The 15226-nt window shown below is 42.4% G+C and overlaps 1 protein-coding gene across 3 annotated transcripts in view; it reads right to left on the reverse strand.

Annotated features, from left to right (window-relative positions):
• Positions 1-15226, reverse strand: part of DIP2A (disco interacting protein 2 homolog A) — a 137388-nt gene that overhangs the window by 40300 nt on the left and 81862 nt on the right. For all 3 annotated transcript variants that reach the window (XR_012835958.1, XM_075755819.1, XM_075755820.1), the window contains exons 6-16: positions 12768-12896; positions 11838-11957; positions 9173-9370; positions 7484-7575; positions 7128-7238; positions 6241-6364; positions 5860-5969; positions 5331-5433; positions 1342-1406; positions 909-1002; positions 317-436 (exon numbers count right to left, since the gene is read on the reverse strand). Coding sequence is in view for 2 of the 3 variants with exons in the window: in XM_075755819.1 (XP_075611934.1) it covers positions 317-436; positions 909-1002; positions 1342-1406; positions 5331-5433; positions 5860-5969; positions 6241-6364; positions 7128-7238; positions 7484-7575; positions 9173-9370; positions 11838-11957; positions 12768-12896 (1266 nt within the window). In the remaining variant the exon portion in view is untranslated. The remainder of the gene's footprint in view (positions 1-316; positions 437-908; positions 1003-1341; positions 1407-5330; positions 5434-5859; positions 5970-6240; positions 6365-7127; positions 7239-7483; positions 7576-9172; positions 9371-11837; positions 11958-12767; positions 12897-15226) is intronic.

Consider the following 15226-nt stretch of genomic DNA (forward strand, 5'->3'; position numbering starts at 1 on the left):
GTAACTCCAAGATTTGATGTCTACATACAATACAGGAGCAACTACTTCGAAACTGGCATTGTGATTTACTCGAAATTTTAAAAGTCTCTTCCGAATTACGTTGCTAACTATTCTTTATATAAAGAATAGATCCTTCAGAACATTTTCTATGAAAGTGTCACTCCAGCGTCCTTAGCAAAGAAATACTGCTGCTGTCTCTGTTTTGCTGAACTATAGCCAGTGCCACTGAGCTCCTACAGTGCAGACCGAGTTCTGCCATTTACAGCATGCTTCAGTTCACCTTGGACTAACACTCAGAAAATGCATCCGTACTTACATGGATTAGCTCCATCTGCCACTATCAACATTCGTAAAGAGCTCAGGCTGACATCTCTCTGATCCCTCTGAGCCAAAAGTGACCAGTGCATATCCCGTGATTTCACTACTGCTACGCGGGCTGAAAATACAAAAATAATTATGGTGTATGCACAGAACAAAATAAAGACCAATTATAAAATTATATAAATATCTTTGTATTTACATAAATTTATGAAACAAATTCCAAACACAGAAAACAAATACAAATGCCAAATATTTAACTACTATGACTTGTATACTCAATGTCTCCAGATGGACATCATTATAGAATTTAAATGTTTACTGTAAATTCAAATACTGAGATGAGAAACACAGCTTCTTTAAAGGTCTATCAGAAGCCATCAATGTCACTCATCTATGAATCTATCAGGACATATAATACTGAAATGGAGTACCCAATTGCTAAAGCTGTGGCGAAGAAAGTCAGCTGGATAAAACAGCAGTGGCCTCAGCTAGAGCAGACATTTTATAGAAACAAATTTATTTAATTATTTTGGTTTTTTTAAATAATCCAAAAAGAGATGGGTTAAGTAAAAATACTTTAAGGTTACCTTTGTATGAGCAGACTTTCTGTATCCAGGAAAGTGGATTAACCTTCATTAATGCATAGGGAATACTGATGACATGCATCCTGTTCATAACACTCTATGAGAAAAATATTAAAAAATAAACTTTCAAGTGGCTCAAAGAATACACAGCAGGTGCCAATACATTAAAAAAATAATCATCACAGCTACAGCATAACTCTTACATTTACCTGTTAGTGAAAACTATGTGTATAGTCATTAAAAACATAAAGTATGCCTATGCAGTCTGTTACTGAAAAAGTAATACTTTATTCTGAAAACCACAAATACTGAAAGATAAATAGTTTGAGAGTTTGACCTCATCCTGATACCAATACTCTACCCCTGCAAGAAGCAACTTGCTGCAGATTTTTTCATTCATTCATTCATTCATTCATTCATTCATTCAAATACTCACTGTTAATACTCCATGCCAAAGACCAGCATCTCTTTTGAAATCCAAGACATTTGTTAGCGTTTCAGCTGAAAGTGAAGGAGAATCTATCAGACTTAAACAGCATATTCATGAGAATATTTAAGAACTCAAAATATGTGTTAAAGCAGCTATGAAACTTCCAACACCACTAAGAAACCAAAGCTATGTTGCCATGCCTTCTTGCCTATAACAGGCTGCTTAAGCTGAAAGTGTCTTACTTTACTGAAAATAATCATCCTTAAATTACAATTATAGACTACATTATTACCAAGTATTTAAGACTCCATTTCCACTGTAATACCATGTGTTTGTTAAGTTGCCAATGAACTTCGCAGACCAAAACTTTAGTTTTGATGCAGCCTTTTTCAGCTGAACTGAAAAAGTTCAGCTATATTTGAAAGAATGAAATTTAGCGAGAAATATTATGATGGCTGTAATAAATTTTCTTTAGTGTTTTCTCTGAGAAATGTGACCTCCTTATGTGATTTCAGATTTAACCCAATTTTAGAGGGATATCTTATACCGATCAGGTGAAACTTTCTTATCACTGATGTAGGATTGCTGCATGCACAAGAAATTGATCTTTGGGGTGTTTATTATTTATTGTTTTCAGAATGTACACAGCTATTTCCCAACAAATAAAATACTTGGGTAAGCCAGCCACATCTCTGTTCGTTCTCTGGGTGACCGAGAGCTCTGAGACCCTGCAGCCAGCAGTTTCACAGCATCTTCTGACAGACTCCATACCATCCTCACAGAGAAGCTGATGAAGTATGGACTGGATGAGCAGCAGGGAGGTGGATGGAAAATTGGCTGAACCACCAGGCCCCGAGGGTGCAAAGTCTGGTTGGAGGCCAGTAACTAGCTGTGTAGCCCAGGGCCCAATACTGGTTCCAGTTCTGCTCAGCATCTTCATTGATGATCTGGATGATGGGGCAGAGCGTATTGTCAGCAAGTTTTCAGATGACACAAAGCTGGGAGAAACGGCTGATCCACCAGCGGGTCGTGCTGCCATCCAGAAGGACCTTGCCAGGCTGAGGGGAATGGTCTGACAGGAACCTCGTGAAGTTCAGCAAGGAGAAATGCAAAGTCCTGCCTCCTGGGGAGGAATAACCCCGTGCACCAGGACATGCTGGGAGCCAGGAGTCTGGAGAGCAGCTTTGCAGAAAGGGCCCTGAGGTTCATGGTGGCCACCAAGTTGAACGTGAGCCAGCAATGTGCCCTTACGGCAAAGGCAGCTAATGGTGCGCTGGGAGGAGCGTTGCCAGCAGGTCAATGGAGGTGATTCTTCCCCTCTGCTCAGCACTGGTGAGGCCACAGCCTGCAGTGCTGTGTCCACGTCTGGGCTCCCCAGTACAGGAGAGAGATGGAGCTACACAAGTGAGTCCAGTGAAGGGCCACCAGGATAACTGAGGGACTGGAGCATCTGGAAAAACTTTATGCAGGGGTGACTGTGCACCGGCACAAGTTGCCTAGAGAGGTTGTGGAATTTCCATCCTTGGAGATACTGAAAAGTCATCTGGACATGGTCCTGGGTAACTGGCTCTGGGTAGTCCTGCTTGAGCTCAGGGGTTGACCAGATGACCTCTGGAGGTCCCTTCCAATCTCACCCATTCTGTGATTCTGCATCTCCCAAGGTACATTAGCACACGCTACCCCATTATGGGATAAAAACCAGTCAAACCATGACATTCTTTGAGCAAACAGATTTCAAAGGGAAAAGTTTTCAGTTGATGATAGCACAGATGAACTTTATGCACATGGTCAAAATCAGGTGCAGCTCTTGGCTATTAATTGAGAAAATGACTGAATACAGGTAGATCTCATTAGATAGAGTAGATTCAAAACCCTAAGGAGATGTTCTTTTGTAGGACATGATTAACTAAGACGAAGATCTTTTATGAAAATAGGAACTATTGCGGTCAAAATTGTGAAGCTGCAACAAGTATAAACAAAACAGAAGGCAAAGCTTTATCCTGGGTATGGTCTAAACAGAACACAAACCTTGTGACAGCATCTTTAGCGTGTGGCAATTTGAAAAACAAACATATAAGAGGACAAGGGAATTCAGTACCCTCTGTGCAGATCTGAAATGTTAATGGCTAGCAACGCCACTCCACGTTTGTCTGAACATTAAGATGTGTAAATCACTTCGATCCATAATTGGTTGCCATCCTCCTTTCAGGATTCAGGAACTGCTGTGCAATCATAGAATCATGGAATGGTTTGGGTTGGAAAGGACCTCAAAGATCATCTAGTTCCACCCCCTGCCATGGGCAGGGACACCCTCCACTAGCCCAGGTTGCCCAAAGCCCCATCTAACCTGGCCTTGAACACTTCACCTACAGGCTGGGTGCACCCTCCCCTCTCCCAGCATAGTTCTTGTAATTGGCAGCTGGATGGGATGTCCCGAAAATGGGAAAGGGTCCTCTTTGATGGTAACTAAAGAGAGTACAGATAACTGACTGTAAAATCTCTTTTACCCTATCATACTACTTGTGTGGACTTTGGAGCACTACAGGTGTAAACCGATTGCCCAAATGAGGGGGGAAATAAAAAAGCGCAAGCGAACGCAGTTAGCAACTGTTAGCAATCTCCTCATGCCCTCAAATGCGCTATCTAGAATCACAGACTTAGTTCAAGTAATTGGGCCAGATGACTTGCACTAGGACTTTGTGATCCAGGCAGGCAGGGTCACCAAAGGTGCAAGAGCCAAGCGAGTCGGGATGTTTTTTTAGTATGGCAACTCTCAGATGTTCTTGATCAAGCCTGTGTTACAGGGGTCAAGTGTCACACTCCTAGGAATCACAAAGTAGAAGAGTTATAAGGACTATGATGGATATTACATCTTACCTAGTCATTACTGGGTTTCAGGTCAAGACTTCAGAAGGCCTTCCCGTTGGTCAATAACCGCAAGTCTTTCTCCTGAGAACAAGAAGCTGCACAATGACCCCAGCCTGGCTGCATGGCACAGCAGTCTGCACTGTTAGAGCAGCTACAGCTGGAACTGGCAGCATCAAAAGCTCTTCAGAGATCCAAGCTACTCCAATGGTCTCTAGAATTGGTCTAAAAAAGCTCTCTCAATTTCTGCTGCAAGAGCTCATCTAACTCTGTGGGCATCTCAAACTGGCCCCCTTATGACCTCATAAAGTGGCCAGTACATTGAAAAGGCATTAGGGAGGGCAAACCAGATTTGTAGCAAAGTCATTTTCAAGAGGATGAAAAATCAGTATAGCTCTTACCACCGACTAACAGATTTATGAAGATTGAAAAATCCAAACCCTTGAATAAAATCGATAAGGATTTTAGGTTAAAAAAATTTTAATACGCATTGAGGAGGCCACGAAGATGATGGGAGGGCTGGAGCACCTCTGCTATGGAGACAGGCTGAGAGAGTTGGGGTTGTTCAGCCTGGAGAAGAGAAGGCTGCGGGGAGACCTCAGAGCCCCTTCCAGTCCCTGCAGGGGCTCCAGGAAAGCTGGAGAGGGGCTGGTGACAAGGGCAGGGAGTGACAGGCCAAGGGGGAATGGCCTGAAGCTGCAGGAGGGGAGATGGAGATGAGATGTGAGGCAGAAATCCTTCCCTGTGAGGGTGCTGAGGCCCTGGCACAGGTTGCCCAGAGAAGCTGTGGCTGCCCCTGGCTCCCTGGCAGTGTTGAAGGCCAGGTTGGATGGGGCTTTGGGCAACCTGGGCTAGTGGAGGGTGTCCCTGCCCATGGCAGGAGTGGGACTGGATGGGCTGTGAGGTCCCTTCCGACCCAAACCAGTCTGGGATTCTGTGATTATGATTTCACAAGTGGCTTCTTACTTTCCTTCATATACCAGATTGATTATGAATGAGGAAGTTTGTCCTTCCCTTTGCAATTAAAGCTACCAAGTTCTTTTAAGACAGTAAATATGTTTTTGCACCATAAATTGTCTGAATATTCAAAGCTATGAGTATCATTTTAAAGTTGTACCTATCTAACTTACCTTCTGAATAACCACACGCCTGAGTCAATGCATGACAGTGTGCCAGCATGGAAGCATGAGATATAGTAATGCCCACTGTGCTGCCCTCTTTACTTGTTTTGTACTGAAAAGAAAAAGTTTATACAAGCATTAGATTAACAACAAAATCTGGAAAATTTACAGTAGTGAACTGAAAGGATATTTTATTACAAAAATTAAGGGTTTTTTTTTTTAAAAAAGCTACCATAAAAGATGCATTTCTGTTCAGAGAATACACTAATATCATATGAAATCTGACTATTTCTCTACCCCAATTAAACAAATTGTCCCAGGAATCCCAAAATGCCAATTATCCCCAATCTTCATTCTGACTCAGCACAACCACTCAAATGACAGTTTGCCTGCCAACCTCAAAGGAAACATTCTTGTTCCACAGTTACAAATATTACAGTAATCTCTTTTATTGCATCAAGAGATTAAAGGAAGAAAACGTGCTGTGACATAAACTACCACAGAGTAACCGTAAGTTAGGCATATTATACTGGATCACCTCAATATAAGCAATCTCAGCACTGGCATCCCGTACTTGCGGATGCCAGTCCTTAGCTGGTTTTGCCAGATGCTTCCCATCAATCACAAACCAAATGAGACGAGGCCAGCCTTCAAAGAAAAAGAAAAGTTACTGTCATCACAGTTCCAAAGATCAGGGGGTTTCCCAATATTCAGAGATAATGACAGGAAGCAAGCAAAAGCTGCAGCATCACCCCCTGGACAGGACGAAGCGGCACTAAGTACCATCTTGACAGAGAAGGCACTTCTTTCTATGCAAGCCAGAAACATGCAAGCAAACTCAAAGATTGTTGTTTAATAGCAACAATGGATATACGCGCTCTTTATCCTATAAAGAAATTTGAGTGGCTCATAAACATACCTTTGAACGTAACCACCTCGCCAGTCTGAGCTTTAGGAAGGCCTTTTTGACAGGCATCAGTGGTTAAAGCGAGCGTTACTCCACAGCTGCCCAAAAGAAATCCAATCTGCTGGCTGCCAGCATCCTATAGAGAAACCATGTTACAGCAAACTTACAAGTAATGAAGCTTTTGTACAGTTTACCATTTTGAAAATATTATGCCAATTCATATCACAGGAAAAAACAAACTTTGAGCCCGTAAGATCTTTTATGGAAGACAAACGACTGAAGTCTGTGCTCAAAAGGCTTGGGTTTGCTTTGTGCCAACTAAGTTAGACTTGGCAGTAGATCTGGCAAGCAATGGTAGCAAAGTAGTGTTAAAAGCAAGGGCTGTGCATCCCTCTCCAACCCAACAGGGACGTTTATAAGTTCTGGTAAGACAGAGAGCTGGTTTCATGCTGTTTGAGTCCTCAGGCACTGAAGAGCAGAGCCTGCAGCTTTTCAGTTCTTCCCTAATAATCTCAGTGTGGGGGATTACACCAGAATTTCCAGTAAATACGGTGTCTCTGCCCACCTGTGCTCTCATTACTCAGCTTGAGAGCTGAAAAGACACAGTGTCTGCATTATATTTTGAGAAATACTTCCACGTCTTTTCAAAAAAAAATTAATTAAAATAATTTCTACAGTTACATATCCTAGAATAGGTAACTTATTAGCTTTATGCTATTTCCCCCCTTGCCCAACTGAATACCAAACACTTTCCAAGCACAGGACATGCGCTGATGAGTTCAGCTGATGCACTCCAAAGCGCAGGCTCTGAGGGGTCCCATGCAAAGACTACAGGATTTAGACACCCACCTGCTTGCTTTATTTACAAAAGCATAAAAACGTTGAATGTATTTGCCTACCTTTCTTGTTAGTGGAACTTCTATTGGGACGGGAATAAGTTCCGCCAGGAGACATCCATAAAATGCCACCATAAACATAACTGGATCACTATTAGGAAATACGAGAGCTACCTACAAAAATACATTAAAATAACAAGAAGTGGGTTTTGTAATTGTTTCGGGGAGGAAGGCTGGTTTTCAATTTGTGGGAAAAATCTTCATGACATTGTTCAGGTTCATATTTAAACCAGGAACAGAAACACGATACATTGTGATGCCACACTATTACAAGTCACAGTATTACAAGGCTTCCTTTAGCTAAAGCCGTTCCTCACTGTCTATTTTATCCACAGAGACCATTTCAAACAGAAGCCTACCCGGTCTCCAGGCTTCAGCAGTGGTTCATTCTTAGTGGTTAGCTTGTTTAGCAGGGTATATGCTAACTTCAAGCTTCGACTCCACAGCTTGCCTAAAGAAAAAACAGACAATACAGAAATTAAAAAACAGAGACTAAAATTTTAACATTTAATTGGCAAATCTCAGTGCCTTACACATGCGCAACGCAAGTCGGTTGTATTAGAACAGGGTCAACAGGCGCATGAGCAAGTAACTGGGGGGAAGCGAACATTACTGTTGTGAGAGCCATCCCACCTCACCAACCGACTGAGTTCTTCCAATGTTTCAGTGCACGTGCATGCACGGACGCGCAGTCTGGCTGAGACAACCTAAATGCATTTCCAAAAGGCACTTCACAAGACTCCTTCTTAAGGGCTCTTAGAGAAAGCAAACTGCTTGGGATAAAAAGTCCTAAACTGGACAAAAAATTAACTGAAATTTAAGAAACAAGGGGTAGGAATAAATGCCATGATATCTGGCTCTGTGACATGCCAGTTCAGTGCTCAGTACTGATCTACAGAGCTCTCAATAACTCAGAATAAGGAATTATTCCAAGCTATTAAATACAACAATCTACTTATTTGACACAATCCAAAAAACAATTTTTAATTTGTAGCCTCAAAAACAAAAAAAAAAGCTCTGCTAAAAAAATCTGTTTATAAAAAATCGAGCCACAGCAAAACCCTTCCACTGTAAATAGTAAATCAACGGAAGAACCCTGCAAAGAAGCATGTCGTGGCAAACAGCATGCACCAGGAACTCAGCTTTCTAGTCCAGGGCCTTTATCATGGACTGACACCCACACTCAATCCCTTCAGACCATGTAGCAACCATCAGTTATTTTGTGTTTGTCAGTCTGAAACTTCTTCAGTTCAACAGGGTTTTTTCCTACGTAATTTCCAGTTATATAAAGTTACACACGACTTAAAAACATCGAATGGGTAGTTCTTTATAGAACTGGCCATTCAGCGCAGTTGGCAGAGAGTCCAAGTACAATTTAGAGCTTGGCTTGTTAGTTTGTCTTTTCCGTTCTTTTTTTTTAAACAATTCTCAAAGCTCCACTGCAAAGTAATGAAACTAATGCAGCTGCTCAGCCACATTTCCTGTAAGCATCTGTAAGAACACAATCAAGAAATTTTAACGCTCTCACATACTATACAACGAAATGCTGCAGTTAGCTGTCCTGAGGGGCACAATCATCTTCCCAAAAAATGCAGTTACTATAATACTTCTAGTTCATTGATACAGGCAAGTTTCACTTCCCACAATAACATTCTTAATACGCTCCTGAAGTACAAGTCTTCTCTATAAGGATGTGCAAGAATGTGCTAAAATTTAATATCTACTCTGGGAATCTGAAGAATGCGTTATTAGTCATCTGTTTCTTCCTCCTATTTTACACCAGGCTATTTTTAGTGTTCTTTTACGGAAAAAACCCCAACACAATTCTTTGAAATTTACAAACAGCCACTTGTACAGAATCAATACCGTACAAATTTCCCCTTCATTAACTTTAAAATGCTTTTCATATACAATGAATTCATAATTCGCATTCCAATAGCAATCTCAAAGTATCTGTCGCGAGCGCAGCCAGTCCCTCTTAAGTAAAGCCAATTGTTCATTCCACAAAGAATGCCTAACTCTTCCTTACAGTTATTGCCAATACCTACCGTAGGTAAGCGTATAAATAGCTTTCCCAGTGGTATCCAGTGCCGTCAGACAAGGGGCTTTTGGCTGAGTGGTCCCCCAGCGCTGCAGGGCAGCCAGCAGAGACGGTGGCCAGTTGGTCACCACGCCTAAGGGTTCACCTTTAAGTACATTCATTTGATTTCCTTCAGGCTTTGGTTGATTCGGGTCAGGCTGTTGCACTAAAAGCAGAGCACAGTAAAATGGCAAATGTCAATCCTTACAAAACATGCAAGTTATGCTTAATAGACTATTCTACGAACCGTTCTCACCTTCCTCTTCCTCACAGCTATAATTACTTCTCCTCTGTTTTAGGATGATGCTATGCTAATCATCTGTTGGCTTCACAAAAAATAATTACCATCAATTTGGAGTTCTGATTCCACATTATTCAAAGGACGTGGCCACAGGAGCAGAATTTGAATCCCTAGTTCACTCTTTTTCTCTACTTTGGAAAGATGGTATTTCCTGCCATTTGTTCTGCACATCTATTTAAATGAATTCTGCACATCTATATAAATGAATTCTGCATATCTATTTAGAAGAATTCTGCACATCTATTTAAATGAAAGCCTACATCAAGTCAAGAAGCCTTATCAGAGAGAATGGCTTCAGTGACAATCAGACATTTATTTTTGCTGCACCACATTCTCAAGATGAAGAATGACACTGTGCTTCTGTAACAATATATATATTTTAAAAAGCCAGATGAAATGCTCCTGGTATGGATTGTCTACAGCTAAAACTGTATCAGTCACAGAGTACTGGGCCCCTCAGTACCAGAAGGACATTGAGGTGCTGGAGCGTGTCCAGAGAAGGGCAACAAAGCTGGTGAAGGGTCTGGAGCACAAGTCTGGTGAGGAGCGGCTGAGGGAACTGGGGCTGTTTAGCCTGGAGAAGAGGAGGCTGAGGGGAGACCTGATCACTCTCTACAACTGCCTCAAAGGAGGCTGTAGTGAGGTGGGTGTTGGTCTCTTCTCCCAAGTAACTAGAAAAAGGACAAGAGGAAATGGTCTCAAGTTGCATCAGGGGAGGTTTAGATCAGATATTAGGAAAAATTTCTTCACCAAAAGAGTGGTCAGGCATTGGAACAGGCTGCCCAGAGGTGGTGGAGTCCCCACCCCTGGAGGTGTTCAAAAAACACGTAGATGTGGCACTTTCGGGACATGGTTTAGTAGACATGGTGGTGTTGGGTTGACGGTTGCACTTGATGATCTTAGAGGTCTTTTCCAACCTTAAGATTCTATGGTTCTACGATTTCTGGATCATCCCTCTCAGCTGTGGAACACTGCATGTTTGTTTGCTCTCTGAGTATTCTGCTGTTAAAATTCTACCTCAAGCTGCTCAAGTATCTTGACCTTTAGTTAGCAAAACAAAGTCAAAGTTGGATTTAGGTAACACTCAAATCTATGCAGTAACTCAAATTAACAGTTCAAAGTGATGCTCTCTGCTCTCCACAATGACACACATGCTCCTCAACCACAGTTTGCCTGAAAAATCTTCAGTGAAAGACTAGAACTGCAATCACTTCATTAATCTTAAAGTATCAAACAAACAGTACAGGGCATCTAATAGCAGCTGCTCAAAAATGTCAGAGAACAGAATTTGCATTTAATCTTTAAGAGAATGGAACAAACAATCATTCTCCAAAATGAGCTGATGCAGCTGGTTTTAAAGGCAGCTACACACTGCTAGCAACTTCTACCTTTGTTAGAGATGCTTTTCTTTCTGCCTGGACACGTGCATACAGAGAAGAAAATAGGTTTTAGCTGAGCAGCATCTGCAGGCATGCACAAGCACCATCCTTTCACGCAGTGCACAGAGAAGACATATGGCACAGTGCACTCGATGCATTTAATTCCTCTGAACCTCTAAAATAATGAAAGTTTCTGGATTTCAAGAAGAGGATATTAAGATGCATGCAAACAGTATTATCATAACTTTTTGCATCTAACTACGTTTGGGCACTGACCAGCTACAAAGCAGTTTTTCAGAGGAGGACGTGGGGGTGCTTGTGGCCACGCAGCTGAACGCGAGCAGCCAGAGAGGCCGGGCAATCTCCAGGTTTGGAGATGCTCAGAACTGGACTGGACACGGCCCTGAGTAGCCCGAACCAGTTAGACCCTGAACGGGAGTTTGGTCAGAGGCGTCCAGAGGTCCACTGGACCATCAAATACACTTAGGTTATACTGACTTACTCCAAAGAGTACTCTCTATAAATTCGCTGATTACCACAGGGCAGAATTTAGAATCTCTGAGGCAAAAAGCGACAGTGAGGTCATCACCAAACGTGACAATTTCTGGATGAACTAATGAATTTCTTGACAGACGCGAACAGAATTTCTCCAAGCATCTGTAAATCACTACTGCCTTTGGGATTCCCTAGCTCATCACACTGGTCCAAACTGGGCTGAATCAGAAGAGGTTGCAAAGCAAGGGAGGGGAGAAGTACACTGAGCAGGAGGGCTGAGTTGAAGATTATGTTTCACTTGTGATAGCATATGACCTTTCTCTCTCCCATATACCAACTCTACCATGATTTGTTTTCTACTGGGAAGAGGAAAAAGGAAACACCACTTGCTAAGAAGTATCATCTCTTCTGTGAACTGCTTGCACAAAGAGTGAAAATGTATTTGAAAGAAAATTAACCTTCTAGCAGTTCTTCAAAATCATCAACAAAAAACTCTTTCAAAGGTGGTCGCTTTGGTCTTTTCAATGTATTTAGAAGTTGCTGGATTTTAGAGGACACTCTGCTATTCACTGGGACACCTGCCAAACAGAAAAGATTTATTACCATTAACACCACGTATTAATAAACATACACCGAAACACATGCTGCCACATTGCTGGCAACGTCACGCTAAGCTCAGCACAGCTTTCAGGTGCAAGAGTCTTTCCAGATGAACAGCTTGTTTGGAAAAAAGCAGCTTTAATCAGTAACAGTTTCAACCATGGATTTCTTTCTTTTAAAACAACGCTGTACCCTAGCTACCTGGCTGATGCATATCACACTTTCCTTTAGCCTTTCATACTGCTGACTCCTTCATGAGATTCCAACACAAACGGGAAGAACGTTCTTTTCTTCAAGAGCCTAGGTATTTGCTACATCTTAACATTCATTCAGTTCTGAAAGTGTGAGAATGCTTGGGAAAAACAAGTGGCTCTTTCAAATATTTTACAGGGCTAGCAAAAAATTATCACAGCACAAAACCGTGTTGAACACTGATTTTCATTTGTATGTGTGCTTTATTCATTTTAAATTAAATATGAATATGGTGTTTATATTTATTGAAATTTAAAGCACTGAGGCAATATAAAATTAAAATGTGAGACTAAAGGGCTTACATGGGCTTTTACTATAGAAATACACAGAAATGGGGACACGAGTCCCACCAGCATAACATGGGAAATGCAGAACAGTCCCCTCTCCAGTGGCAGACTGACAGATACACCATACTCCTGCAAAGCTTTGGAGGGGACAGGCACAGCACACGATGCGTCCCAAGCTCCGTTCTGCATTCGCTTAGTCAGAAAAAGGGACAAATATCGAAAGGTAGGAGGTTTATACAATACAATCACCATCTGCAGTTTCCAAAATGCTGCTGTTGTAGCCTCTGGGAACTCCTCGCACCGATGCCACCTGCGGGCACTCGTGATGTAGATGTTCCACCAGGCCAGTGGTTACATCTGGAGGTGCAGAGTGGTTATCTGCAGAAATGGAAGACAGACATGGGAGCTCATCAGTCATCTTAAGCCATCAGTCATCTTAAGAATCAATATATCCAGAGTCACTTCTTACAGCATTTGTGCTGTTTTCTCACGTGTTTTTAACAAAACTCTGATTTCTCTAACCAAACTGTAACCAAATTCTTCTAGATACAGGGGGAATCTTGAAAGGAACCGCCACGTCTCTCCAGGGCGGAGAGGAGCTATTCCAGCTTTCACAGGGATCCAAACAAATGCTGACAAATAAAGAGCGTGGTGGGTCACTCCATCACTTCAAGGTGAAAGCAAGGAGATTCATTATGCGTAAACAAGTCTGCAAAGAAAGCCTGTCTCACATCTCCCAGAAGAAACACAGGCACCCCAAGTGTCACCGCAAAGCTGGAATGACTAGTCTAAGTCCCACAGGAAGAGAAAGGGACAAAAGCATAAGGTTAAAAGACGGGAACTTCTGCCCCAGGATAACATGAGCTACATTCTGCAGGCTCCAAGAGGACTTTTGCCGACAAACACAGATGAAGATTTAAGGTGGCAAAGAGAGAACACTTAGGTCTGAACACATCTCAAGGATGGACAGGGACAGATGAGAGACTCCTTCGGAGGAAAGCAACCGCTGACTTCAAAAATCGTCACCTGCAGTTTGTAAGACCAATCACAGTTTTCCTTCAGCAGCTTTTCTTACCGTCTGTTTTTAATAGTCTCCTAACAATACTGCAGGTAAAAGCTTGTGTTGTGGTACAGACACCGTATACTCTTCACTGGGGCATCTACCGATGAGCACAGCTGGAATGGCTGTAACACTCGGAACACCCGTGCTGGGACATGTCAACGTTACACACACACTGCTCACAACAGATAAATTTAGCACAGGGGTTTCTGAGGCATGATGTGGTCTTTTTTGGGCCGGATGTGACATGCTGTTTCATTTCAATGGTGCGCGCTACAAGTAAAAAATACCTAAAAGTTTTATAATGTATATTTATATAGGAAAAGCAGGGCAATTCTCAAATCCTCATATATTCACAGGGGCTTCAGAACCATCTTGTAACAACCTTGAGGCAAAAGCCGCTTTGCTTGGATCTGCACCACGTTTCTGTGTTGCAGAACAATGCTCGGGGAATATCCTCATTCCAAAATAGTGACCTAGATTACGGAATGGTTTTGAAAGGAATCACAGGTCAGGAAATGGCAGTATCTGGTAGAAGTGTTCAAATACGGAAAAACAAGAATCGGAGGCCTGAAATATTCAGAATCCTAACGAATAAAACTAGGTGTGCAACAAAAAAGAGCTTAAGAACACGGTGCTGCACTGCTGGGTCACGCAGCTGTGCAGTGATACCCCTTGAAGGACCTCAGCGTGCCACGTGCTCTGCAGAAAGAACCGAAAGCACAGGAGACCAGGGCAGTGCTGTGAAATACGCATTTCACCCCACCTGTTTTGAGGAAGTGAGAAGCACTCGGCTAACAAGTGTTCACAGCTCGGCTCACAGATCTCCAGAGCTGACGTACAAGTCACCAGTACAGCTCTAAGTGGCTTTAGAGGCATCACCAGAAGAAAAGAGTAAATGCATTCCCACACTTTCCAACAGTCATCACTGTGATGCCAGCTTTTGTATTGCAGAGATCTGTCTTGCTGGGTACTAAGCAAAGACCACAAATTCCTTTCCTGTGGGTAAGGTACGTGAAGGACAAAATATCACTTCATCTTTCTGAGAAATGCCCGAGTCAGGACCAGCGACAAGAAAAGGCGTCAACTCTGTGTAAAGCTGATCTGTATAACCACTTTACGGGGCATACAGAAAGCCCACGTGTGCGGAGTAAATTGAATTGCTCTTGCTGTGTTCTACATACTTCTTGCATTGGGTTTTGGTTGTGGTTTTTTCCTTAGCTGTACCAAAGTCCCAAAACACGGACTTTGCACAGCATACAAATTAATCACAGAAAAGTACACAAAGTCTAACGCACCTGGTTCCCACACTGCGGTATGAGCCTGCAAGTCCACACTTCTCAGCTGACAAACCATGCAGCGATTATCACCGTCTAAAGCTTCCACTCCATGAATACACCAGCAAGAACTACAATTAGGGAGGTATCTGCAGTGTGGCTTCATCGGTGGAAGGCCCCAAAAATGGCATTCCCATAGATGAAGTTGTCACCACTAAACATTAAGGTGACTCAGAATGTACAGTCAAAGTGATGTACACATAGGTACAAATATAATAATCGAGAGAGGACAAGAGGGGCTGACACACACACTGAGACTCGTGCAGATACAGGACAGAAGCTGTGCGTGCTGAACGGACGCAGGTTTTACC

This window comes from Balearica regulorum, chromosome 6, assembly GCF_011004875.1.
Source record: "Balearica regulorum gibbericeps isolate bBalReg1 chromosome 6, bBalReg1.pri, whole genome shotgun sequence".
Taxonomy (NCBI): domain Eukaryota; kingdom Metazoa; phylum Chordata; class Aves; order Gruiformes; family Gruidae; genus Balearica; species Balearica regulorum.